At 47.7% G+C, this 27,785-nt stretch overlaps 2 protein-coding genes across 2 annotated transcripts in view; both read right to left on the bottom strand.

Moving 5' to 3' along the window:
* Positions 1–3,019, bottom strand: part of ARHGEF3 (Rho guanine nucleotide exchange factor 3) — a 293,957-nt gene extending 290,938 nt beyond the window's left edge. The window contains exon 1 of the mRNA XM_078076864.1: positions 2,931–3,019. The gene's annotated coding sequence lies outside the window, so the exon portion shown is untranslated. The remainder of the gene's footprint in view (positions 1–2,930) is intronic.
* Positions 3,020–12,205: 9,186 nt separating this feature from the next.
* IL17RD (interleukin 17 receptor D) overlaps positions 12,206–27,785 on the bottom strand; it is a 69,280-nt gene continuing 53,700 nt past the window's right edge. The window contains exons 8-13 of the mRNA XM_078076862.1: positions 27,550–27,615; positions 25,786–25,840; positions 24,845–24,955; positions 23,875–24,059; positions 19,678–20,614; positions 12,206–18,938 (exon numbers count right to left, since the gene is read on the bottom strand). Of these exons, the coding sequence (XP_077932988.1) occupies positions 18,826–18,938; positions 19,678–20,614; positions 23,875–24,059; positions 24,845–24,955; positions 25,786–25,840; positions 27,550–27,615 (1,467 nt within the window). The 3' untranslated portion in view covers positions 12,206–18,825. The remainder of the gene's footprint in view (positions 18,939–19,677; positions 20,615–23,874; positions 24,060–24,844; positions 24,956–25,785; positions 25,841–27,549; positions 27,616–27,785) is intronic.

Raw genomic sequence — 27,785 nt, 5'->3', positions numbered from 1 at the left:
TATGACTCCAACTAACTATAATCTTCCTCATTTTTTTAAAGAAAAAGTATACCCATTTTCATAACTGAATGAACAATGTTCACTAAAGCGAAGAAGAAGGCAAAGCTTATCTCCAAACTTCTCCACAGCAGACCCCACTCCACCCACCACACAGGCGATCTCCCATGTAGCAATGTGAACTGACTCAATTAATCAGAATTGTATATAAAAGCATTTCATTTTCACTCGTTTCAACCTGCTCAACCTGTGCAAAGTAATCTGAATCAGACAATATTTGTACAAACCATTAAGATAACGCATCTAAGGATTAATTTTTTTAAAAATATATCTAGGGCCAGGGCGCCTGGCTGGCTCAGTCAGTAGAGCATGCGACTCTTCATCTCAGGGTTGTGAGTCTGAGCCCCATGTTGGCCGTAGAGCTTACTTAAGGAGAAAAAAAAGTTCTTCAGCTCACCACACTTCACTCAGTGGATGCTCATTCATTCTGTCACTAGGGAACATTTATTGAGCATCTACTGTGTGCAAGGGGCCAGAATTCAGTGGTAAAGAGGGCAACACCTCTACCCTCTTGAAGTCTACATTCTCCTGGGTGGATGTAGACAATAAATCCATAAATAGATACATGAGTATGACCATTTCAGGTAAGCTCCATGAATAAAATACTATAGGAGAATGTGACAGGTACTGATAGGGGGACAGGCTGCTTTGGACAGAGTGGTCAGGAGACTCTTCTCTACAGAAGAGACATCCAAGCTAAAGATCATGCCAGACCTGAGAAGAAGTGGCAGAAAAGTGTGCTCAGCAGAAGGAAGAGCATATGCAAAGACTCTGAGGAGTCTCCTGACAATCTGAGCTCCAATTTTCATGAACTATATCCCATCCTAATGGCCTCACCACAGGCCAAGAGTCCCTACTCCCTCAGCTTGCCTTCTCCTTTCTCCAGCTGACTTCTTTATCAGATTTTCTCAAGTTAAGGCAGACCTGAATTTTCCACTGGAAGGTGTGCCCTGAGCAAGGGCACAAAGCATCATGAGTGCACTTTCACCTCTGGGAGACAGAGGTAATGTTGACAACTTGGGCCTGCTCCCGTACAAGGGGTAAGAATCTCCCCACCAGCAGTTCAGAGTCCCCTTTTGTGGGGCGCAGGCCCTTTGCAGAATATGATGAAAAGGGAACTCTCTGGAAAAATATACACCTATGCTCCAAGCATATCTCATCCACATTTCCAATCTCATACACATTTCAGGAGATTTCTGGAGTCTCCTGAATCAGAACTCCTGTCTGTGGGCCTAACGCGAAAAGAAAGAAGCTAAACTGGTGCAGGCTCCACTGCTGGAGGGGACAATCTCCTGGAGGTGAGTGAATGGAGGGGAGGGGACAAGATCAGGTCTTTGGGCCCCTTACAACACTCCCCCACTCACAGAGATCAGGGTTGTCAGCCTATCAGGGGGCCCAAGGCCTGAAGGAATTCAAGTGGAACTTTATCTACTCCCCCTCAGTGAGGCAAATATCCAGTCACACCCTAGAGCTTCCAGAGGTTTGAGACCCCCATTTCCCAGCAGTGTCCTTGACAAAGGTTCTCTAATCTCATATTCTGAGATACATTTTGCAAAAGGCTGCTTAACCACAGGAAACATTACTGCAAAGCCCAAGTGTTTCAGCGCTGAAGGGGACACCACTGTGTGAATAATTTGGGTTCTCAGCAAAGGAAGGAGTAAGAGCCTGCCCATACCCACCTCACTGGGGAGTTAGGCATGCGGATGCCCTGTTAGACAGATGTCAGCAATAAAAAATAACAAGAACAACTAACATAAGTAAAACTTAGCCTGTATCAGGCACAATTTTAAGAACTTTAACCTTACACAACCCTTTAGGATTTGTACTATTATCACCCCCATTTTACAGTTGAGAAAACTGAGGCAGAGATGGGTGAAGTAACTTGCCTGAGACTCTACAGCTAAGACAAATTCATAGAAAAGCTCTCCTCTTCCACACCGCAGCCAAGAAAGAACACGGTTATACCTTGTGTTGCACATGAAATGCTTTAAAATAAGTTTCTGCTGGTGCATCCAGGACAACTACTGTTTGGCAGTTCTCACATCTCTGCCCAGTGCTGGAAGCAAGCCTGGTTCGGGCATTAAATGGATAAAGAGTCCTCTAGGAACAAGTCGCTCTGTTTCAGCAACGTTCCAGTCCATGAGGAGGCTGACAGCGCAAGCGCTGCTCTTCCCAATGCCCAAAGGAACCCATTTCCACCCGGCTCGGTCAACTTCCACACTCAGAAAATGCTCACCGGTCTCTGGCTTTGAGGCACTGAGATTCACCCTAACCCCCTCGTGTCCGCCTCCCTCCCCTCTATCTCAAGATCCTCTGGCCGCGCAATTTAAAAGATGCAGCCGCCAGCACAAGGGCCCCGGGCGGGCCCGGAACCACGGCCGCCGCCCTGCGCGCTCAAAGCCCGGCTCCTCGCAGCGAAGTGACCGGCAGCCCTGCGAGCCACTACCAGCAGCTCCCGACGCGACGCTGACCTGCGGGCGCCCCACCAAGGCTGGAGAAGACACTGAGGGAGAGGACAGGTGGCGCCTCCCTCCCCGGAAGTGGCTCCGGGAACTTTCGCTTAAGAGCTCCCAGGGACCAAAGTCAGGGTCTCAGGCGCGAGCGGTGGTGGCACTGCCCACCTGCGTGGCGCCCAGGCGCCCGAGTGCGCTCCGAGTGCCCGGGGCCGGAGAGCGCGCAGAGCCCCCTTCGGGCACCGGGACGGGCGGAGGCGACCCGGAGGTGGGGGGTAGGGGTCCAGCTCGGGGTAGTAGGTTAAGGCAGGGGAGAAGCCAGCCCCGGAAAGTGCCGGGCCCCAGGGCGTCTAGCGGGGGCGTCCAGCCGGGAAGGGTCTAGTGGAGGGGCGGAGTTCCCGGCCAGCCTCCCTCACTCACCTCGGCGCGTAGCGCTGGCTCGGCCCGGCGGGGCTGGAGAGCGCACCGCGGCGACGGCCGTGGCGGCGGCTGCTGCGGGGGCGGCTCCCCCGGGCGGGGCGGGGGCGGGGCCGGGGAGGCCGGGCCGGCCACGTGGGCGTGAGGCGGGCGGGGGACCCCCGCTGGCGCCTGTGCCGGGTGGCCCGAGACCCGGACGCCGTCACGCCCGGCCGCTGCTCGGCACTCCCCCTCCGCACGCCCCGCCGGGGTCCGTGGGAAGACTAGGAAGGGAGGACGGAGGAGAGGATCCGGGCCGCGGGGCATCCCCTGTTACTTAATCCAGACTCTGGCGGAGAGAATTTACCGGGTCGGAGAAGGGGTGCGCAGCCCGGCCCCCGCTCTCGCGGCGAAGGAGCTGCGGACCCCCTGGGGTAGGCCCGCGGGACGAGTATCGGAGCAGGAGGGGACGGGCGACGCAGGGGCAGGAGCAGGAGGGGGCGGGCGAGGGCCAGAGCCTGTGCGTGGAGCCTCGCCCCGCCCTAGGCTGACCTGCCGCGCGTCGGGACTTGCCCAAGCCTCGCTTTCCTGGACGGTGGGGGTGAAAATGAGGACGAGACGCGAGCTGTGCGAATCCCCGCGCGCGCAGAAAAGCCTCAGGAATCGCGGGTTTGTGAGCATACGCGCAGCCTGAGAAAGCAGCCGCCGCCAGTGGCCTGGGTCATCATGCGGAAAGAAACATGCGAATCCAAATAAGACTATTTTCATTCATTCAACAGATAAACACTTACGGTCCTCAGGACCTCATACAACCAAAAATAAAGAATGCCCTACACTGTCTGGCTCTTATGAAAGTATAAACCGTGATGGTAAAAATGGAAAATTCATTAATAGTTGCTTTCATAGTGTCAGATGTGCGTTTATTTTTTTTTTTTTAAGATTTTATTTATTTGTTTATTTGAGAGAGAGAGAGAAGCACACTTCCCGCTGAGCAGGGAGCCCTACCCGGAGCTCCATCTAGGACCCTGAGATCATGATCTCAGCCAAAGGTAGACGCTAAACTGACAGCCACCCGGGCACCCCTGGGTGTGCGTTTTAAGTGTTTGATCTATTTTTAACACTCGCAACAGCCTTGTGAGGTGTAGGAGTTTTGCGGGCCCACTTCCCAGATGAAGAAACTGAAGCCTGGAAAAGTGAAGCCGGCCCCGAGGTCAGAGGAAAGAGAATCAGCCCAAGAATTATGGCTCCTGCCAGGCTGACCCTCCAGTAAGTGGCAAGAGCAGCCTGAGGGGACCTCCTCAGTCTCTAACCACCACAGGAAGAGGGGGCTGTTGAGGGCTCCTTGGGAGGCACCTGTCCTGACAGCAGCCTCTGGGAAGCAGACCTCCCAGCCCGTGACTGGCAGGAGGTGTTCAGAACTGATCTGACAAAGCTGAGACTCTTCACTGCAACCCCTGTGTCTTGTTGCAGGCACACGCCTCCTAGTTCTGGGTGGCCTCTTCCTGGCCTGCATCCTGCCTTTTGGGCCAGAAACGAAGCATCTTGAGCAAACCAGCTTTCATTTCAACAGCTGCAACTTCATTCCACTACAACTTGAAGGGGACTCCTTGACCTCAAACCCAGGGCCTCATGACCCACACATTTCTTGTTCAAGGAACACATACCCTATGCAGTACTCCATTTCCGAGAGCAAAACCTATATCCAGACCCCTAGTCCTCAGCCTTTTCCCCAAAACCTCCTTTGCTGGCCTCTCTCCTACCCCCTCCACACTAGAGAAGATCCCTATGCCTACCAGCTATGTTAAGTATTAATATTAAGTAATATTAAGTAATAATAAAGAACTTCCACTCCCCCCATGAACCCAGAGCTCAGCAGGGGTTTCAGACCCACAAGTCAACACCTGGTGTTCTATCCAGGCAGCATTGTCAGAGATAAAAGTTCTGTTTCCATGAGATTCCATTTAACAACGACTTGAGCATCTGCTATGTGCTATGCACTGTGCTTGGCTCTGGGAAACAGTCATGAATCTCGGTAAGCCACACAGTCCCTGACCCCGTGGAGCTCACAGCTGATGCGGGAAGAGTCAGACCCCTCACCGGGCAGTTAGGGAGCAGGATGTGGAGAGAGACACACCTGGGGAGGCACTGGCCCTGATTCAGGCAGAGAGACTTCCTGTGGGAAGTGGGCCTCAGCTGAGCCCTGACCAGGCAGGGAAACCAGCCAGGGGGTGGGGGAGAACAGGCGATGCAGAAGCCCAGAGGTGGGAGAGCACAGGGCCCACTTCTGCGGGAGTCTATGGAGAGGAACAGGTGGGGAAGAACAAGACTAGAGAGGCCTCGATGGCCAGGGTGTGACACCAGACCTTGACCATTGAAAGGTTCAGGCAGAGGGGATGGGACCCCACTGCTGCTGAGTGAGGAGCGGATGTAGCAGGGGGAAGTCTCCTGAACACAGCAAAGGCAATGTGCATTATTATTATCACTAAATTCTTTGACTTCCTGTTCTACAATTCAAGGTTTCCAGAAATGAGAACAGAACTGCAAGTAGGATATGTAGACTAAAACAAATCAATGTAATCCCACAAGGGTTTATAGGTGGCAGCCGTCCCCCCCCCCCACGCCATGCTTGGCCCTGTGGAGGGGGGGCAGGGGAAAGGACTTGGCTCCTGGACTCACTTGAGGAGTCTTTTGGGGGAACAAAAGATACACGCAAAGGGAGTCCTTTGGTGTGGGGGTGGAGTGGGGAAGGAATGGCAAGAAACGTGTGTTTCTATGCACCCAGTTTGGAAACTGGCAGAGAGGCCAGAAGACGTTGATGATGAGCCAGTTTTTCTCCTTGAAACAGTTAGTTCAGGAGGGCCTGTTCTTGAGTTCAGCCCCATCTCCTCTAACTCTGCAAGACAGGATGGAATGGGGCCAGGGCAGTCACCTCACTATACTGTCAACCGGGAAAGCCTGGTGTCGGCAAGGGCCCCCACACGGCCTGCAGTAGGGGGCCCCGGCAAGGCGCTGGGTAGCACAGCTGGGGAAAGCGACCACGTGCGGAGGCACCACGGAGGACAAGGGCGAGGATGAGACACTGAGACCCCCCCCACCCCAGCCTCCCAGCGCCCACCCAGTACCATGAGCACGGACTGTCGTGTGTGACCGTACGGTGAAAACACTCTGATGATGTGATAGCACTTGTCATAAAACAAGGTAGAGGGACGCCTGGCTGGCTCAGTCAGAAGAGCAAGCGACCCGATCTCAGGGTGAATTCGAGCCCCACATTGGGACTAGAGATTACTAAAAATAAATAAATAAAACTTTTAAAAACTGTAGAAAATACTGACAGGTTTAAAGAATAGCATAACACCCACCCACAAGCACACCACCTAGCGATAACGGCTGTTGATTTGTGTCCTTCATTTTTCCCTCAACCTACTGTGTTTTTCCTTTGTCATGAAGTATTCTTCCACAACACGATTGGCAAGGACCACTTGTATGAACGTGCCTTCTTCTTATGATCAGTCTGACTGATACTTGGTCTGCTCCCCATTTCTCAGTATCCGGGATAAATAATGCTTGGCAATGAAAACCTGTGCACAATAAATTTTGGCACACATTTCTGGTTATTTCTTAAAGATAAACCTGGAAGTGGGGTTATGGGGAAAGGCATTCAACTCTTCTGCGGGCAACACCTTACAGACATACAGAGATCCCTTTTGGAAGGTGTGGAGCATCCAGCTGATGAAGCAACGCTCACCTGGTACAGTCCTCACCCAGGGGATGGGGATGCCTGTGGGAGGATTAAGGTGTTGGTCTTACCGTTCGGACCTAAGCAATGTTCTGCAAGTGGCTAATAAAAGGTTTCTTTGAGGGGCGCCTGGGTGGCTCAGTCGTTAAGCGTCTGTCTTCGGCTCGGGTCATGATCTCAGGGTCCTGGGATCGAGCCCCGCATGGGGCTCTCTGCTCAGCGGGGAGCCTGCTTCTCCCTCTCTCACTCCCCCTGCTTGTGTTCCCTCTCTCGCTGTCTCTCTGTCAAATAAATAAAATCTTAAAAAAAAAAAAAAAGGTTTCTTTGAAAACAGACCCTTTCTGTTCTCATAATCTGAAAACCTGAGAAGCAAGCCTGAGCAGTGGAGTGGAAAGACGAGAGGGGCCAAGTTCAAATCTAACCTGGGCCCTGCCCCGATGTAGGATTCCAAAGTCGCACCAGGAGGATGTGATGTAGTCAAGCGACAGCACGGTGCTTGGCAGTTACAGGCACCCAACCCACGGGGTGATTCTAATATATGCCATGTCGCCGACCAACCCTGTGTCTACAGGAATCTAGTACCTACAGGGAATGAAACCCTGAGATAATGCAAGTCATTCAAGAGGCTCCCAGCCCTGGGGATCATGGTAAATGACCAGGGACCTTATCTCAATTTGCAAAGTAAGGAATAGATGTGGTTTACTCCTCCAGGAAACCTTTGAAAATTTACTGGTGGGCAGTGGGTTTACTTACTCTTGATGACATCAGAGACAAATATTAACGGTTTTGAGCACCTGCCATGTGCCAGGCACCAGGCTATGCCCTCTACCTGCTTTATCCTCATAAGGCAGATGCATTTTTACCCACATCCAACAGGTGAGGAAATTGAGGACCAGGAAGATGAAGTGCCTTGCCCTAGTGACTACTGAGTGGTGGGGCTGGGATCCCAAGCTGGTTCAAGAAGTGGAATCTGAGCCCAGCCCCAAAGGAAGGACTCTGTAACTGACACAGTCCTCCCTCAAGGAGCAGCCATTCTTGTGGGCAAGAGGGCCCATCACATAATCACACAAGCTGAGCTAAATTCTCCTCAAGGCAGGTGTCAGGACCTAGACCAGAGTGGACTGTGGGGTGGAGGACAATCAGGGAAGGTTTGGCAGCCAAGGACGGATGAAGACAGAGAGAGAGAGTGTTTCAGGCAGAAGAAATAATGTATGCAAAGGCCCCAAGGCAGGAACACATGAGTGAGGAATCTCAAAAAATTCTGGTATGGCCATAGAGAAATAGGGGAAGAGGTTGGCAAGGGGTCTGGTCAGAACATCAGGGTTCACTTCCAGGGCTACTGGCAGTTTCAAGCAGGGAGTGACATCTGATCAAGTAGGCGTCTCTCATGGAGGTCATTGCCACCTGCCTTTCGGAACTGAGGCCTCCAAGACAGAGGAATTCACGTCGGTTATTTAGCCCATCAGCCACCCACCCAGGGCCGAGGGAGACATTTAGGGGATCCCTTTTTATTTTATTTTTTTAAGATTTTATTTATTTATTTGACAGAGAGCTAGAGAGAGATAACAAGTAGGCAGAGAGGCAGGCAGAGGGAAAGGGAGAAGCAGACTCCCCACTGAGCAGGGAGCCGGATGCGGGGCTCAATCCCAGGACCCTGGGATCATGACCTGAGCCGAAGGCAGCTGCCCAACTGACTGAGCCACCCAGGCGCCCCAAGGGGATCCCTTTTTAGAGCCGCACCCCCTTAACCTGCCCCAGGTGACCACATCCCCACAGGCAGAGTGGCTTACCGCATGCCAGGCTCTGTACCCAAACTCCACCTGGCCTCACATTCAGCCCTCTCAGCCCTGTGAGGTACTGACCAATGACCTGTCTTCCAGATGTGGGAACTAAGTCCTAACCAAGTCAAGTCACCTGCCAGGGTCACACAGATCTAAGTTCAGGGTGCCTGAGATCAAAGCCCCATTTTATTCACAATGATAAAAAAATTAATACTCTTGCCAATAAGAGTGCACAATTATACATACATGTGCAGGGTCGTTAAGTCTATCTAACTTCAGGTTCACAAACCAGAGGCAGGACCTGCCCGTTTGCATTCTGCGGCCTGGAAGTGCTCACCTTTCTTTGCTGCGAGTCCTCCGTGGCCCAGCCTTGCCCAGACTGGTGGGAAGCGTCTATGGTTTGTCTGAAAGCTGACACCTGCTCACTACCTGGAATGTCTCTGACCCAGAGCAAGAATCCCCAGGCAGGACCAACCAGCCTGGAGGACCACTTCTCTGTCTCCGCCCCCTTCAACTTCTAAAAAGCTGAGAATTCCCCTAACCTATTACCGATAGTTAGAGAAACAATCCCAGCTTTTGTTCACATCTAGAGTAGGGTGTGTCCGTCTGCCTGGCATGGGCTCCTTGAAGCAGCAAGTCTAGAAAAATGTGTCTCTATTGGGGTTGACAGGTGACCAAGAAAAAAGGAGCCTGGTGAATGGAACACGAGCAGATCTCAGAGTCCAGTCAGCTGACACAGGCTACATATGTTCAACTACCAAGAACCCTAGCATTACTGTCTTAATTTAATTTTGCCAGGAGCACCTTCCCCTCCCCAACCGCCATCCCATCCTTCCTGGACCAACACCTAAACAGCCAGGCATGGATCCATTCTCTTCTCTTAGGGGATAAGATGCTTAATCTTAGCACCTGACAAAGTCCCTGGGCTGAAGCTCCTATGAGCAGGGAACTGTCTCCCGCCCACCTCATTCTGACCCCCACAGAACCCAAGTCTTGCTTTTCCACAGAATGATTACTAAGTCACTATTTACCAAGTGCCAGGCACTTGCCAAGCACGGCCATGGATGCTTTACAGACCCCATCTCATTTGATCCTCACAATAACCTCCATGCAGTGGGTATTAGTCCTGTCTTGCAGATGAACAAACAGGCTCAGAGCAATTAGGTGTCTTGCCCACACTCCCATATATACAATGAGATGGACTCAGGAGGGAAGGGATCATGTTTGCATCTTACCCATTACTGTATCCCCACTACATACTTTAGACTCTGAGATGTTGTGAGAGGGTTGTGTCATCTATAAATGTGAAAACTGGTGCAACATCCCCCCCAGCAAGAGGCTAGGGAGCCAAGCTCACTGGTCTGGCATTACTTTCCATTAATCCCAAAGACCCTATTTGAATTTTGTTTCATTGCAAAAGGCCTTACCTCATGTTTGTGTCCTTCCCTCCTTCACCGCATCCTCTACCTACCCTATTCTTGGACCACTTCTGATTTTGTTCCTGTGAACAGCGAGGACAGGGTATGCTGGAGGCAGGGGTGCGAAACAGACATTTATTGAAGACCCACTGATGCCCAGGACAGCAAAGATGGATTTTTATGTCTCCCTCCTCCATCTGCTTAGCTTATTGCCAGTAGTCCCTTATTCAACTAAAGCAAATGAAATTCTTCTAATTAAAGCCTGCAAGGGAAGCTGGTCTTTGCTACATTTAAAGTTTGCATTTCTAAAACAAAGTAAAACCAGTGGCGAGGCCCCACAGATGTTGGCAATTTTAAGAACCCTAAACAGGAGTGCCTGGCTCAGTCCGTAGAGCATGTGACTCTGGATAGTGAGGCCATGAGTTTGAGCCCCATGTTGGGTGTAAAGGTTACTTTTTTAAAAAACTGAAAGAAAACGAAGCAGGTGTAAAAACAGACTGTTTTCTACCAGTGTGGTAAAAATTAGGGTATCTCTGCTGTCCAAAAAGGAATCTCCCCCCCTCCACTAATAGGAAAGAATATACTTACTGCAGCATCTGCCTAATATTCTTCCAATTGAGTCTCTTTAGATCTGTTTGCTTAAGCTGTGTGACAAACTCTCAATATTTAGATAAGGGAACCAAGTCACCAAAACTTGTTACCCCAGGTCTTTTCTTCACCCTATAAACTATATTGAGGGACAGTGTGGTGTATTGGTTAAGAGTGAAGATGCTTCAGTCAGTCATCTGAATTTCTGTGCTGCTGATTCCTTGCTTGTGCTCTTGGCAAAGCGACCTGATTTCCAGGCCTCAGACTCTCAAAATTTGGGGTGCTAATAGTACCTTGTGTGTTGGGTTGTGGTGAGGAAAGACACAAAAAGCACTCAGAGCAGGAACTAGAATCCCATGGTTGTCTGTCCTCACTTCCTTTCTTCCACCCACCCAAGGTTATGGGAAAGCTCTCTATTGCCTTTGACCACATGGACACTTCCAAGTCCACCCCTACCTACCTGGACAGCCAGACCTTTACCAAGGGGACATGTGAGCAGCCTAGGCAGGGCTTTGCTGCAGCTTCTATCCCAGCTCTGCCACTATCGAGCTGTGAGATCAGGAGTAAGACAGAGCCTCTCTGAGCCTCCGTGTCCTCATCGTAAAATGGGGACAGTAAGATTAGCCACATAGCAGAGTAACTGATCAAAGTAAATGGGACGATGGCATGTAAAGCACTTGGCGCTCAAAGGTTGGCTCTTAAAAATATGGAGAAATGGCAGAGAGCACAGGAAAGAAGAAATAAATGGGCAAACCATGCAGTCTCCTGAGTGAATATGAACAGGAAAATGACGGTTATGCCAAAGATTAGAGGCAAGAACATGACAGAATTTCCTCCTCTTGGCAACCAGCAGTGCTTCACTTGGAGCTGTTTTTTAACCACTCCGGGGTGGGGTGGGGGGTGGAGGACAAGCAAACAAGGAAAACCCAGTGCTCCCAAGACCCAGCACTTCCACCATAGTCTTTCCAGGCAATGGCTAGGAGGCTTGTATTCTGTGTCCTTGCTATTTCTTACCAATCATTGTCCCCTCCTGGGGCCCTGTCATTTTCAGGGCACCAACTATGTAAACACGTCACATTCACCACCCTGTGAGGGAGGGCCTTCGACTGGCCCAATCTAGAGATGAGAAACTGAGGCCCAGAAGTGCAGCCACAGGGTCACTGTGGCAGAAGCAGAGCTGAGAATGGACCCCAAGACATGAACTCACAGATCAGGGGCACACAGGAGGTGAGAGAATATCTATCAGAAGAATGAGAAGGCACTTTAATTGGATGGCAGGACATTTGTGGCTCCCACATTTCAGTGGCTCTTTTCAAAATTTTTTTAAGATTTACTTATTTTAGAGAGAGCGAGCAGGGGGAGGGTGGAGGGAGCAGCAGACTCCCCGCTGAGCAGGGAGCCCGACAGGGAGCTCAATCCCAGGACCCCGGGATCATGACCTGAGCCGAAACCAAGAGTCAGACGCTCAATGGACTGAGCCACCCAGGCGCCCTTCTTTTCAAATTCCTGAAAAGAAGGTCCATTTGTTCTGACAGTTGACTTTCTCCTCGACATGAATATCCCTGTTCCTGACTCCACACAAGCAATACACAACTGCCCGCCGGAGGGCAAGGCAAATGGTCAAGGCCGCAGGTTTCCTGAGCAAGACGTACTGGCCGCTGTCGCCTCCTCACCCTGGATAACCTCTCTTCTTCTCAGAGGTGGAGCCCTCAGAAAGCTGTGCCAGGCACCCAGCTCCTCAGGAAACAGGAAAGATGATGCAGACTAATGAACCACTGCAATCTTAAAACATTTTATTTGGTGCAGAAATTCTAAGGTACAAAAACAACATTTTGCAAATGTCAGCTGTGACCTACTGTCACCTATTTACAGTTATGTACAAATCAAATAAGACATCGTTTTCAATGTAAAAATACAGCACACTGCTATAGTCTGTCAGTGCTCACTATTCCTCCAAACCCCACCAAGGACAATCTTAAAGATGAAACAAAGACAATGACAACAATCACCATGTTCATGTTCCACAGGCTTCCCCCTGCCCAGAACGTAGTAACAGGGAGCTTCTGTAGTTAAAAAAAAAAAAAAAGAAAAAAAGTGAAAATAGAAGTTACCTACTCTCTAAAAGAACACATGTGGTTTTTACAAAAGCTTTTGCTCTGTCCAGACTCACCATGTTTTTTCTTGAGGAAAAAAACAAAACTTTTAAATAACAGTTACAGGTTAGTGTGACACGACGATAATTTTTTTGTCTAACGGATGGAGAAGCCAACTTTGTCCCCATTGTGTACAAACAGAAGAATGCTTCTTTGAATCTTCTCGACTGAAATTTTATTTGACATAAACATCAGATATGATCATAATTGGATTGCTTTTGTCAGACTTCTGATTGTGCAAACACAGTGCTGAGTCAATTCAGAGTCATGGCCCCAGCCCTTCAGAACCCAGGAAAGCTCGTGGGGGAGTCTGCGGTCCCAGCCGAATTTCAGGGAGGAACCAAAGAACAGGAGGGGAGGCAACTGGCCAAAATTCCCAAAAGGTCGTCCCTCACTCTCTTTGCAAATTAGCCCTTAGCAACTGTTCTCGATCCTGCCAGTGGTTAAACTAATATTGTGAGTCACGAGTTAAAGGTGATGTCTAGAGATATGTAAAAATAGAATCTATAATTGGGAGGGCAGGGGAGCTGCCACTCAGAAGGTGAGAGTTGGTCTTGAAGAAGCTCAGGAATGGCATTAAACACATCAAGAATAAGCACCAAGTGTCTGACCACAAGAGGGGGAGGAAAACATAACAGGCTATTGCTGGGCGGGGTGGGGGTGGGGATTGGATGTGGCGATCAAGTAATCCTCAAAATGAATACAGGCAATATACCACTTTCTAAAAGTGCCACTATAGTTTTAAGTAGTAAGAGAAGCCAGGCACGTGAGGATTTCCCTGTAATCCCATCCTGAGCTTGGCCTTCACAAGGCACCAATGCGAGTCAGGCACCATGTTGTTTGCACAACCAAACTGAGCGTGAAGCCGAGGCACAGAATAGCAGTGAAAATTATCAAGCCCTTGCAAAACAAGAGCTATGAAGAATGGTTTAAGTAGGTGGGATTATTTACCACTGAAATAAAAACACCGGGGGGATGACTTCACTGCGGTTTTCAAATACACGGAAGGTAACCAGCTGTTCTTTTTCCACAATGTGCAGAACAAAAGAAGGCTGGTTTGAATTTCTGTAAGATGTACAAAGGACTATCTGATCAGCAGGGTAGGTTACTGAATTTCCCTCCCTGAAAATCCAGAATCCCATCCATAGCCATATGTCTGAAATAATTCAGGCTCAGCCCTGGCTGACACCAGCGGGGGGAAGACATGCTAGATAATCCAAACTTTCTCCCAGCTCCAAAACTCTGAAATTGGAATCCAAGCTATTGGTTTACAGTCAGACTTCCTTTTGTTTACTTCCACCCTGAGCCTGGAAAGGAGGTGACATAGAAAGGATGACCCAACACCCCATGAGGACTCCTAACTGATCTCTCAGTATCAGGAAAAGCTTTTCTCCATATACTGTTTCACATCTCCAAAACAGAGTCAATTCACAGATCATTTCAAACAGAAGACAACGCAAGTGGCCTGGCTCTAGTGGACACTCGGGGATTCCTTGCCCCACTCCGTACAATCCCTGCTTTTCTCATTAAGTCTTGGCTGAAGCGCAGAATTGCACATTGTTTAAAAAATTATTAAGCCAAGAACTAAAACTATAAATACGTCCTGTAGGTTGCGCAGTTTAAATGAAAATTGTTCCAAGTGTTATGTTTTTTAAATTGGAGAACATAAATCTGATTTTTTTTTGTTTGTTTTTTAAGGTTTTATTTTTTAAGTAATCTCTATACCCAACGTGGGGCTTGAACTTAGAACCCCAAGATCAAGAGTCACACACTCTACCAACTGAGCTAGTCAGGCACCCCTTATAAATCTGATTTTGAAATTAGTAACTGGCTTGCCTTTCTCTTAAGGCACCATGAAGAGTAAATTTTATTTCAGTGGTAAATAATCCCACCTACTTAAACCATTCTTCATAGCTCTTGTTGTGCAAGGGCTTGATAATTGTGAATGTATATTGATAACATACATTCACAATCATATCAGACTTCTTTGGGGGAGCAAGGTGGGGAAAAAGCAATCCAGCCACCAGCTGCATTTAGCAAGATCATTTTCTGGTGATACCAGACATCTGTAATTACCACGAATGCTTTTCATTTCAAGTATTACAAGGCGGAAGTGGCAAACTGGCAGCTAGTGGGCCAAATCAGGCCCACTCATGTGTTCTGTTGAGCCTGAATTGAAAAAAAAAATTTTTAATTGCCAATACTTTAAAAAATTATAATTTTTCATATAAAAATTCAGATTCTCGGGGTGCCTGGGTGGCTCAGTTGGGTTAAGCGTCCGACTCTTGATATCAGCTCAGGTCTTGATCTCAGGATCATGAGTTCAAGTCCCACATTGGGCTCCACGTTGGGCATGGAGCCTACTTAAAAAAAAAAAATCCATATTCTCAGCTTCTCTTGAAAACTGGAAAAATCAGTAAACACTACATGTCCACAACTGACTGGAAGAGCTGCCTTCCTACAGGTGGGACAGGAAGCACTTCAGTTTGCCACAGTCCCCACCAGGCCCTATGGTCTCTCTGACACTGAGAAGGCAGGTGGTTGCCATTTATCACCACACCTTATTTATCATTACTCCTGGCCTGTTGCACTGGTACCCCCGCAGACATCTGCTCTAAGAACAGCAGTCTTCACAAACAACAGAAAACAGAAAAGGCTAATAACCTTCACATTGGTATTGTCCACCTCTCTCCAATAAGGACACAAAGAATAATTCTCCCCTAAAAGAGACAAATTAGTGCTGAGGCTATTGGGGATCGTGGGGTTTTCTTTAAGAGGAGGGTGTATCATTTCTTAGCTTTTTTCTTCCTTTGTTTCTTTTAAAAGTTGCTCAATTCTGAAAAAAGGGCAAGTTCTGAAAATCATGTAACTCCACATTTTTGGAGGGACAGTCTTCCTGTTTATCTGTGCTTAAGTCAGGGAACCTGAGATGAGGGGTTGGTTTAAAAAAAAGAAAGAAAGAAAGAAAAAGACATTAGCAGCAATGAAGTAGCAAGACTGAACTCTGATATACAAACATACATGAACTTAAATTACTACACATTGATTCCAATGATGTCATAGCTGCTAAAGACATTTTTTGAACTTGTGCTCTGGGACTGTCTTCAGTTATTACTAATGTGTCAGCCAAAGCCTGTCTCATGACTTTAAGGCCCCATCTCATTTTTGGCTCAAAATGCTATTATCTAGCTGGTCACCCAACCCTGGGCCTGGACCTCAATGACTTCCGATTCTTTCTGGAGACCAATGTGCCTCAAAGGCCCAGGATTTGGCCCTCTGGAGGACATTCTGCCCCCATTGTGTGGCTGGGCTGGGTCTGTCCAGGTGGTTCTTGTTGCCTGGAGCCAACCTCTGGTAGAAAAGCACACCTTTACCTGGGCTTCCAGCTCCCTGATCCCTCCCCCTCTGACTATGTCCGATGCTAAGTCCTTTCTGTAGGGTACTGGTGAGTTAAGATGAATGACTAGCTCCCTACCTTCAACTCCCTTTCAAGACTTGCTTACCTGGTTCCTTGCAGCTACCTCCGGTCTCCTGCTCAGAGGACACCGGCTATCTTAGCCACACAATCCTCTTGTTCTCAGGATCACGGCTTTTCATGGAGACCATCCCTATATTCTAATTCTTGTAGCCCTAATTTCTAAAAGCCTGTGATTTGGCAGAACTTTTATCTGAATTCTGTCTTATCATTTCCCTTATCTGGGACAATGTCAGTCAAAGAATGCAGCTCTGCTTAAAACAGATGTTTTGCCTTAATCTGCAAGGCAACTGTTCTCATTCCCAGCACGAGATGGAGAGGGTTTAAAAAGAAGAAGAAGAAGAGAAACTAATAAGGCAAAACCACCAAGTTGGGACATCTCAACTTAGTCTGACTTAGGCATTCATACTATGGTTTTGCTACTTGGTATGTTAGAATCTGATTGTGTTGAACATAAGAAACTTTAGTACTTAAAAACAGGTATCCAAACCCTAAATCCAAACTAAAACTTTACCTGATTTTTGGTCTAGCACATTTTTTCCCTTGCATTTTCATAAGAAGTAAGTTCATTTAGCAAGCTCTCTGCTCACGCTCGTGGAGCTCAGCCAATGCTCCCCCCACCCCCCAGTCCTCCATGCTATGCCGGGGCTCGCTTTCTCACAGATGCCTCATTTTATGTGCAAAGCTGAATATCCTAAAAGTAGCTCCTAGTGGTTCCTTTGGAGCATGCACCATTTCTTGGCCTCAATCTCTCCGATAATGTTCCAAATGAATTTTCATGTCAGTAAGTTTGGACTGACCAATCTCCATTGCAGAACTTATCCTGACGGCGGAATGGCAGGACAGTCACGTGGGGGCAGAAGCTCTGCACGTGTCCCAGATTCCACAGTGACATGGAACATCTCTTCTCCAACAAGATGCCTGGTTTCATGGGGGAGACAGTTCTGCAGCTCACTTGTCTCCCCTTCAGAGCAGCTGCAGGAAACTCGATGCCGGAGAACAGACAAGCACGTTCTTCTCCCAAGAAGCTGTCAGCTGCCTTTCCAGAACATGGAGTGTGGCATTTGCATCAAAAATACACACACATCTCTTCTTTCCAGCAAGGCTGCAAACCTTCCCTTCCCCACCTGCCAAGCATGTGCTTAGATGGAAAAGTCATGCCCCGTTCCACCTCCCACCCCTCCTTGAGATGTTCCTCAGTATCTCCCTTGATATTGGTCCTATCTGCTAAAGGAATAAAACCTGGGGTCCCCTGTGTGAGTGCTGAGTAAAAGCAGGGTGCCCAAATCCAATAGCACCCATGAAAAAGGTGGAGAAGGATGCTCACAACCCCTCAAGGACATGGGGAGAAGGGTTTCCACAGGGAAGACCAAGGCATCATTACCCACACACCTAATAGACCAACAGGATTTGAACAACTGTTTTCCCTTTTAGAAACAGAAATTCTGTAGAAACATCATTCACAGAAACAAAACATTTACTTTTCCTTCTTAAAGCAAATTTTTTCTCCCTAAGCTCTTAATAGCTATTTTTGGTAGGAGAGAGCACAAGAGACAAATCTTTCACTGGGTAAGTACAACAGAAACACACAGTGAAACATGATTCACAGGCTGGGTTGTTGGGGGGTAGGGTGGGGGCGGGGAGTACTCTAAGATTCAAGAATTCAATGACTTCAGGTCTCTTGTCTTCTTCAGATGCTATTAGAAGAGCACACTCATCTTTGTGACAGTTCCCTCCTTCTCACCTTCTTAAAATGAGACTTATCATTAGTCGAAAGCAGTTCAGCAAAGTAAGCGGCCACCACCTGCAAACACGGCCATATTTCAGTCGGTCCTGGTCCCTACTATCCTGGACACAGCTTTAGATCAGAAGCCCACTGAAGCATGAACTCCAGCTTCCAGTAAGACAGCCCAGTTGGGTATTCGTCTTTTAAAAATAAACTTCCAGGCAGCAACATCTGAGATACTGCACAGTAAATGGAACCCAGGGAAACTTGGCAGGCAGATCTGGCCCCCACATGATGCCTACTCAGACTGAGAGGCGGTCCCGTGCTCTGAGTTTTGGTGCTTTCTGCACAATGACCAACCTATGTCAGAAAAAACTGTCAAGATGGTCAGCCTGACCCCGCAGCCCCCACCTCAGGCAGCCACGGCACCCCCTAATATGTAAAGACTCATTTTATGAAAGGTGGTCATATACTCAGTTCCCTTCTTGACCTTTGACTCGGAGCTTTTCTGACATCCATAGCACTGTAAATTCTACACCAAAACCAGACAAGAACATCATCCGTAACAACATGGATTCCAGATAGACTGGCACTTGGTTTCTGTAGCTAGAATGGTACTAAAAGTGCTTCTCCCACAAAGCATTTCACATCAAAGTAGCCAACAGCAAACAGGCAAAGTTTGCAGAGATAAATAAAATCTGAGTGATCAGTGCAGGTATGTTCCTGTTTCTCTGTGCATGTTTCCTCCCTACCTCCCAGAACTGGCTCTAATCCAAGGTCTGACCTAACGGGACAAGCTGCTGTCCGACCTTATGGATATGCCTTTCAGAGATATCCATAGGATTTTAGAAAATTGGAGACTTTGCCAAGATAGCAGGTAGAGGGATGGGGCAAGGAGAGCAAGTACTGGCCCAAATTTCACTCCAAATATCCTTGTGGGAGACCTCAGCTCCAAGTGGACCGCGCAACCAGAGAGAAGCGCTGGGGGACCAGAGAGAGGCAGCAGCTAAAGTGGCAATGCTTAGACTCTTCTTCCATTTTGTTACAAAGGGGCGACCACGTGGAGTTCACCAGTGTAGCTGCAGGAACCAGGTTCTGCTTTGCACGCCCCAGAGGCGAGGAGCTTGGAAGGGAAGGCAGGAGGATCCTCCTCACCTAAGGAAAGAAGACAGGGCAAAGCCACACGTCATTGTACTTCACCTGGCCGGGGGCTCAGGCCAGAATGTGGCTGAATCTGGGTTTGGCCCATGGGCTTTATGAGTGAGGCAAGCCCCCCAACCAACTCAAGACAGGGCAGTCTCATCCTGCTGACAGGTTCCCTTAGCTGAAGGTCAAGGCTTTGCATGCATGACTCCAGCTAGCCACAGGCACTATAAGGAACAGCTCCAGATGGCATCCTGCTGGTGCTCCCTGGGGAGGCCGGGCTCTCCTCCAGGGCCCTCTCACCTGGCCTTGTGCTGAGTGAACTGTGATGGAGAGAACACTGTGCCCATCAACCCCAGGATCATTAAAAGATGTGGCTTTTAAAGCACTGGCATTGGTACGGGGTGGCAAACACTACAAATCCCAACAAAGATACAGGTCCACAGACGCTCATCCAATACCTTTGGGGCAAGCTCTGTCTTGGTAGCCAGAGGCCTGTGGAGTTCAGGGGCCGGGCAGCTCACCCTAACTTAGCCTCAGTATTCCTACAGCTCACACATGTGAACATCCCCATTGCCTAGAATAAATCGATACTATCAATGGAGTCGTGGTACTTCCCATAAGCTTCATTGCCAATGAGTCCGCACCCAAATTAGAAAAACACTTGCATGGATTTGGGAATTAGGGACAAAGGCTGTGGCCTGTATCCGGAACCCAACCCAAAGGCACTCTCAGCTCCCACGTGCCTTACCCAGGCCGGAGGAGGACGACACGCTCTCTGTCAGCGAAGATGTTTCTGTCTGATCTGCCGAGAGTCCTTCCATTAGGGGCAGGGACAGCTCCGAGGAGGGCACGGACGAGTCGTAGATGCCCGAGTCCCGAGGCATGTCTGAGGGGCTGGCGGCTTTCCCGGGGTGCAGCAGTGGCCGCAGGACCGAGCCGCCCCCCGGCCCGGGCCCCGCCTCCGCGTCTTGGTCCAGGCCCAAGTGTGGGCCCTCCAAGGGCGAGTCGGCCAGCACCCCGGGGACCGCGGCCTCAGCCTTGAGGCAGAAATCGCCGTCGGGCCCTGGTTTGCACATGACATCATTTAACACCAAGCCCGAGTCAAACTTCTCCAGCACTGGCTCCCGGGAATGGAGGGGAGGAGGACGGAGGGGGACGAACTGCTTCTCAAACCAGTCGGGCTCCTCATCGATAAACTGGTGCATGTTGCATATGGCGACATAAAGGGACCGGCCGGACTTGCTGCGAAAGTAGTTCCTTCTGCTCACCTGTCCGGGGTACTGCCCCAGCTCCGGGAGGCCGTGGTCTCGGGAGTGCAGGTGGGAACAGAGCTGGGGAAGGTTGTCCATGAGCTTGTACTTGGTGCTCAGGTCCAGGATGCCGGGAACATCGCCCTCGCAGGAATAATCGAAGTAAACGGCGATGAACTTGCTGAGCTGGGCTGAGGAGCTCTGCTTGGCCTGGCGGAGCTTTTCAGCGATGGCCGACATGGCCACCAGGAAGAGCTCCCCTTTCCCCGAGCCCCGGCCACTGCCCTTGTGCTTGTAGCTCTTCTTGTCCACAAAGTACTTCATGCCTTTGGAACACACCACGATGATGAATTGGGACTCATGGATCTTCTGGATGACCCATTCTCTCTGCCCTTCTCTGCAGAGGCTGAAGTCCTCCCACAGGTCCAGAGCCACCTGGAAAGAGAACACAGACCTCACTCACCTATACAGCCTGGGGAGTCCGGTAACAAAAACAAGAGGGTTACAAGAAGGTCCCATCATTTGTCCTTTAAGTATTATCAGCATTGCTGCATGCAGGCTCTGGGATGCTGGGATCTGGGACCAGCTAACATTCTGTGGGTGATAGTCACATGCCAGGCCCTCTGCATTGTGCCCTTGTTTCAGCCTAATGTGGGGGCCATTCCTGCTCTCACCATATGAGGGAAAAGATGGACGCACAGAGCTTCTAGCAACCTGCCAAAGTCCCATATCCCAAGTGAGGCCCTCAAGGGACTTAGAGTGTGCTAGTGAGCCCCTTGAATGGGCACCCTGGGATCGGTCTATGGCGATGAGTGCAGCAGATCCTGAAGACAAAGCTGGAAGGTGATGATGGATGGGCCTGGGTGAGGGACCCCAAAGCAGGCAGAAAATGGGGCTGAGGTCTGGATGTCAGAGTTGCCCATGACGCTGGCTGACTCACATCCAGACAGCGTGATGGACAAAGAAGACTTCCTTGGCCACTCTCACAGCCCCAGGGTCAACTATGCTGTTTACCAGTCTGTCAATGGCCAGAGAAGAGGGTGGTGGACTACAGTAACGCAGCCGCTCTGGTTAGCTCACCGCTGAGTGACTGGCACCTCCCACCGGGACTTCATAGCAGTCTTTGGGGGTCATAGCCATATTAGACCTTTAACCCCAAGGAGGTTCCGGGAGCTGGGGGGAGGGGCACCAACAAAGGAAAGAAAACCAGGCATGCACGTGCCCCTCAGAGGGCTTCACCTTCTCAGATCATTTTCATCTGATTCTGCTGAAAACGTCTCTTCGCAGTTTTATCAGCCTCTTTCCTTCTGTAGTTCAGAAATGAATTCGCAGTGGCTACGCCTGAATGGGAGCCACAGTCTCTTATGGGGAAGGGGATTCTGAAATAATCCTCTCTTCCTCTTTGGCTCTAAAGAAGAAGGTCCCCAAGATCCACCCACTTGCTGAAAAGAATCCTGAATTGTCTTATACTCTCTTAATTCTCACTAGTATTATACCTTCTAAAGGCTAACGGAGAGTATAAACCAAGCATTTTTAAAATGTTCCCATCTTTAAGGGGCACCTGGGTGGCTCAGTCGGTTAAGCCGCTGCCTTCGGCTCAGGTCATGATCCCAGGGTCCTGGGATCGAGCCCCGCGTCGGGCTCCCTGCTCAGCGGGGAGTCTGCTTCTCCCGTTCCCTCTGCCTGCCTCTCTGCCTACTTGTTCTCTCTCTCTCTGTCAAATAAATAAATAAAATCTTTAAAAAAAAAAAAAAAATAAAATAAAATAAAATAAAATGTTCCCATCTTTGACCCAGCAATTCCATTTCCAGGCTTCTAGCTCTGGAAAATCATCAGAAATGAGGCAAAATTGAACTACTGAGATGGTAAGCAATATGAAATAACTCAATTAGAATGAATTGATATTATGGATCATGTGGTTATTTAAAATTGCATGGTGCAGCCACTCTGGAAAACAGTAAGGAGGTTCCTCAAAAAGTTAAAAACAGAACTACCCTACGATCCAGCAATTGAACTACTAGGTATTTACGCAAAGAATACAAAAATACTAATTTAAAGGCTGATGTTTATAGCAGCATTATCAACAATAGCCAAATTATGGGAAGAGCCCACGTGTCCATCGACTGATAAATGGATAAAGATGTAGTGTGTATGTAGATACAATGGAGTATTATTCAGCTATAAAAAAGAATGAAATCTTGCCACTTGCAATGACATGGATGGAGCTAGAGAGTATTATGCTAAGCAAAATAAGTCAGTCAGAGAAAGACAAACACCATATGATTTCACTCCTATTTGGAATTTAAGAAACAAAAATGATCCTAAGGGGAAAAAAGGGAGAGGCAAAACAAGAAACAGATTCTTAACTCTAGAGAACAAACTGATGGCTACCAGAGGGAAGGTGGATGCGGGGAAGGGGTGAAATAGGGGATGGGGATGGGGATTAAGGAGTGCACTCGTTGTGATGAGCATTGGGTGTTGTATGGAAGTCCTAAATCACTATATTGTACACCTGAAACTAATATTACACTGTATGTTAACTGACAGGTTTTAAATAAAAACTTTAAAAAATAATAAAATTGCAGTTTACATAACTTCCAATAGTATAAAAAGTTATTAAATGAAAGGACAGAAAAAACATCCTAATCCACCCCAAATGCAAAACTGAATGCATGAGTTCATCTATGTAGAAAAAAACTGGGAAGGAAATACACCAAATATTAACTGTGGTTCCTCTTTCTCCAGGTGAGATTACAGGCCATTTTTGGAGTCATCTTTTTCAGTTTCGAAAATTTCTAAAGTACTACACTCATATTTGGAAGACATTTTCCCCCTGAGGCTAGTTAGTTACAAAGCAGAGCACATGGGTCGTCTGAAGACTGTGGCACCAGCTAGAGGTTGCAGTTGGTTTTTCAGTACCCATTTGGATCTGCCCATCACCCCAGCTTCAGGTGTCAGCCTTGTAATTAGGTGTTATGGACACTAGGGGGAAGCCTTGCCCCGTGGAAAGACTAAGAAACCTACCGGCAGCAGAATCAAAGCACAAATAACTTTCATAACACAGTTATTGTACAGTTCTTGCATTGGTAAGAAACACAGTGCGCCTTCCATGAGAGCTTCAAACTTCCCTCTAAAATTAGCACTACGACATTTTAGAAAAGCTACATGTATTCATAGCTTAACTCAGGAGAACAGACAAGAAACCGGAGCTAACCATTTGAGTCCTTGACACATTATTGTTCTCCCTTCTTAGCAAAACTCCTTCAAAGCATTGTGGAAACCCACTGCTTGATCTTCCATCCTCTCTTTGACCTGTCAAGGCTCACCAAGATGTCTTGAGTGACCAAGTTCCCCCGCTCCTGTTGCATGTTCCCAGGATACATGCCATTCCCCTCCATGCAACTGCACGGTCTTCTTGATGTTTATCAAACTTCCTGCCAGGTAGGTGCCACGAAAGGCTTTTGAACAGGAGTCTGAGTGTCAGGGTTAGGACTAAGGGTTAGGAAACATTTAGTGCTGGTGATGGGCAGGACAGACTGAAGAAGGAGTGTGAGGCTGACCCCAATTTGGAAGGGAGCTAGGCACTGGGGGAGGGCAGGTGTCACCCAAGGAGGTCTAGAGGGAGGGAGAGTGCGCTGAGAGCATGGGGGCACATGTCCTGCCCAGGGAGAGAGAAGAGACTTCAGATTCCTCACCTCACAGCCACAGAAGTCCTGGAGGAAGTAGGCAAAACACCGGACAACATTCATGTGATTCTGGCCATCTTTGCTGGAATAGCAGAGGAAGACCTTCGGCCTCGGCCGGAGCCTCTCCCTGGGGAGCGCCGTGGTGTACGAGGAGGACTCAGAACTCTCTTCATCTAAATGTGAATATATATTTTCTAAATTGGAAAAGAAGATAGGGTTGATGCCTACGAGCAATGCTTTGTCCTGTGCCTTAAGACTCAGGACCTAATGCCATCTTCAAGAAACAACAGTTGATACTCCCAGTCCCCAGCCCCTGGGGTCCCCACTGGAAACAGGACAGCTGATTTCTCCAGTGGAGCAACAAATACCTCGGGTAAGCCGAGAAAACTGCCGGGGCCACTCTGGTCAGCAGAGAGCACCCAGAAGCAGGTCCTGCAACCAAGTGTACCTACCAGACCAATTAAGCACTAACAGAGCTGACCTTTAAAAAAAAAAAAAAAAAAAAGACAAAAAACAAAAGAAAACCCTTTTATTGAGGTATAACTTACAAAGGTAAAATGCATAAATCTTAAGAACAATCTCAGTAAGCTTTTATCTAAGTATATACCTGTGTAACCATCACTCAGATCAAGATAGAAAAACATTTCCAAGGTCCCCAAAAAGTTCCCTCCCAACACCTGCTTTGTATAAGTCATCAAGCCCTGCCTCTACCCTTACTCATACTTTTAGAGTTCATTTATGTTCTTGAATTTACTATCCTGAGTTTGGGAACAGAATTACGGCTTCATGTTCATGGCTCCTGAGGCTAAAAGTCAAGTATCTTAATGGTAGGAACTACAGGACCTATGTGGCCTCCCAGATGCACATTTGGTTGGGGGCCGGGGTGGGACGGTGGTACCAAGGGCCCAAGGACTCCCAGGCTCCCTCTGTTGGCCGATGTCTTGCCAACCTGGGGGGAAAACACAACACAAAGAGATACCTTGTTGTTTCTTGCGGCACATCACGGTGAAGAGGGTCGCAAATGCTGAGATGACAACCAGTGGCACAGTGATGGCGACAGCCCTGATGGGCCCCGCCCACGGGGAATGCGCTGGGAAATGTCAAAGACAAGGCTTGAAACAAGCAGCACAAGTTCAAGGAGAATTCTTTTTCTCCCCCACCCCTTTTTTTTGTTTTTAAAGATTTTTTATTTTTAAGTAATCTCTACACCCAATGTGGGGCTTGAACTCACAACTCCAAGGTCAAGAGTCCCACACTCTACTGACTGAGCCAGCCAGGTGCCCCTCTTTTCCTCTTTTTAAACATAAGCTGTGTAACAGGTTCTGGGAGCCTTGACCACATTTCTCTAGTTAGTACTGGTCTGGTGATTATAAAAGGACTCTTTTTAAAGGGTTGTAGAATACTATTCAACAATTAGAGTTGCTGGGACAGTAAATACTTGTGAGTGAGAATTTTGCCCTAGGAAACCTTGCCTCCCACCACTTTTCTTCCAAGGACAAGTGACTATTTGGTCCCAGCTACACATAGACACACACCAACCACAGTGGCCTCTGTCTTCTAGGCATCGACATTAGGATGGAAGGAAAGTCGGCTTTGATGAAACATCATTTTTTTAGAAGAGTGAGGCGGGGGGCGGGGCGCAGAGGGAGAGAGACAGAATCTCAAGCAGATTCCTTGTGCTCAGCATGGAACCTAACACAGGGCTCAATCTCACAACCCTGGGCTCATGACCGGAGCCAAAGTCAAGAGTCAGACGCTCAACTGACTAAGCCACCCAGGCGCCCGTGATGGAACATCTTTTAAAAGAGAGGAACTCAAATGCTGTGTTTTGATTTTGTAAACCATGAAGTACAGAAAGTATCAAGTAGCGTGGTCTGCCGTAGTCCAGAGCCAACATTTCACACAGAAAAAAAATCATACCTGGCTTTAAGACATAATGCATCACTTTTCTTGTTGTGTTAGTGTCATCCACCAGCTGCAAAACAGAGGATGCTGTATCATTATTTTTTTTAAGTGATAACATCTCAACAGATTTCATTCATTTTTCCACCTGTGGACAGTGGGGGGAAGGAGGAAGGAGAGCTGCTGCCTATGATCATTTATGAGCTGAGACCTGACATTAAATCAGATAAATATCTGCTTTACCATTCAAAACCCTCAACCTCATCACCTTCCATGAATCAAACGTTGTTCATTCACTGATGAATTCAGCTGGTGAGTTCCACATTCTAACACTCTTCCGTTATAATGGCATCCTACCACGAATTTTACTGGGCCACCATTAATGCTTTCAGAGGGTGTGTCCATTCAAAACTACATACTGCTATCAAGTCGTACAACCAGTGTTTCTCCCAAAATGTTAAGACATGTTGACTGTCTCTGAATAGCAGGGCTTTGGACAAAATTTTTCATTTCCTTTTCGATTTTTCTTTTATCCCTATTTTTGTAGTATGTTTGATACTGGAAAAGGAATCTAAACTAAAAGAAGAAAAATATTATCATTTGCTTGCTTTTTTCAGTGGTATTTAGAACTTCATGTATACTGATAAAGAAAATGTCAGCAGAAACCTAGAGAAGTATAGGCAGATATAATGGGCAGAACTTTTCCTTTCTGTTTTACTAAAAGTTTTTAGGGACATCTGGGTGGCTCAGTCGGTTAAGTGTCTGCCTTCGGCTCAGGTCATGATCCCAGGGTCCTGGGATCGAGTCCTGAGTTGGGCTCCTTGCTCAGTGGGGAGCCTGCATCTCCCTCTGAATGCCTCTCTCTCTCTCTCTCTGACAAATAAATAAGTCTTTTAAAAAATAAAAATAAAAATTTATAAATCTAAATTTTTTAAAAACATATTTTTGTAGTATGACAGTGTAGGAGCCCAAGGCAGGTTGCCCCAGTAGGTACCACAATGGCCTACTGATAAATATTTTGTAATGAAGCTACTGGAGAAAGAAGTAGTGCAAGAATACTCAGACCCTCCCTCTGTCCCCCTGAAAGCAGGAAATAGATCTCCCATATGACAAATACCCTCACTGTTCTGAAAAGTAAAAATGACATCCTTATTGTCTGAGATAGGGACTTTAAAGTCAAGAAAACTGTAGAAACGAACCTTGTTACTTTTTCTAATTTATTACCTCAGCCTAAATTCCACTTAGAATTCCTTACTAATTAAAGCTCCCAAACATCTATTTTTTCTTTATCCTGTCAATTCTTCACAAATTTATTATCTCTTTGTCCAAAAAGCATAAGAACTGTGCCTGCCTTTGTCATTTCTTTGGGTTTCAATTTCATTATTGGGCCTCTGTGCACACTCAGTAAGACTCTGGTTTTTTTCACCCCTTAATCTGTCTCACGTCAATTTAATTCCTAAACCAGCTGGAAGAACCCAGGGAGGAAAGAAGGAATTTCTTCCTCCCCTACAAAGGAATACTGTATAGAAATTCTAAACCGTGGTTATGTGGACTATACGGTTTCATAAAAATATTTATATGAAATACTTGAAATACTGAATGAGAAAAATCAAAGACTAATTACATATAAACTTTTTAAAAAGCATGTTAAGGACCATGTAAAAATATAACTGTGCACACCCTCAATGGCTTGAAATTTTAGTGTTGTAAACAGTTGAAATTCTTCATGAACTAGATTCATTCTGTAGAATTAATAATAGGGCTTTCCTGAGTTATACATACCTCAATTATATAATCCCCAGGAGAAACATTTTGAAGGAGGCAGCTGGTTGTCTCTGTATTTTGCTCCTGCAAAGAAACAACACAACACTTTTAAAACTCACTTCTTGGATAAGGGTCATCTGGACCTCTCTTTTCCCCCAAAGCTGAAGGAGACTTGCCACCAGTCTTGACCATGTTTAGAATATATCAATTAGATCAGAAAGCAACCATATTTATCTGCTACACATGATCTGAAC

Source organism: Halichoerus grypus, chromosome 1, assembly GCF_964656455.1.
Source record: "Halichoerus grypus chromosome 1, mHalGry1.hap1.1, whole genome shotgun sequence".
In the NCBI taxonomy this organism is placed as follows: domain Eukaryota; kingdom Metazoa; phylum Chordata; class Mammalia; order Carnivora; family Phocidae; genus Halichoerus; species Halichoerus grypus.
The sequence above is the reverse complement of the archived record's forward strand: the minus strand, read 5'-3'. Positions and strand labels throughout refer to the sequence as shown.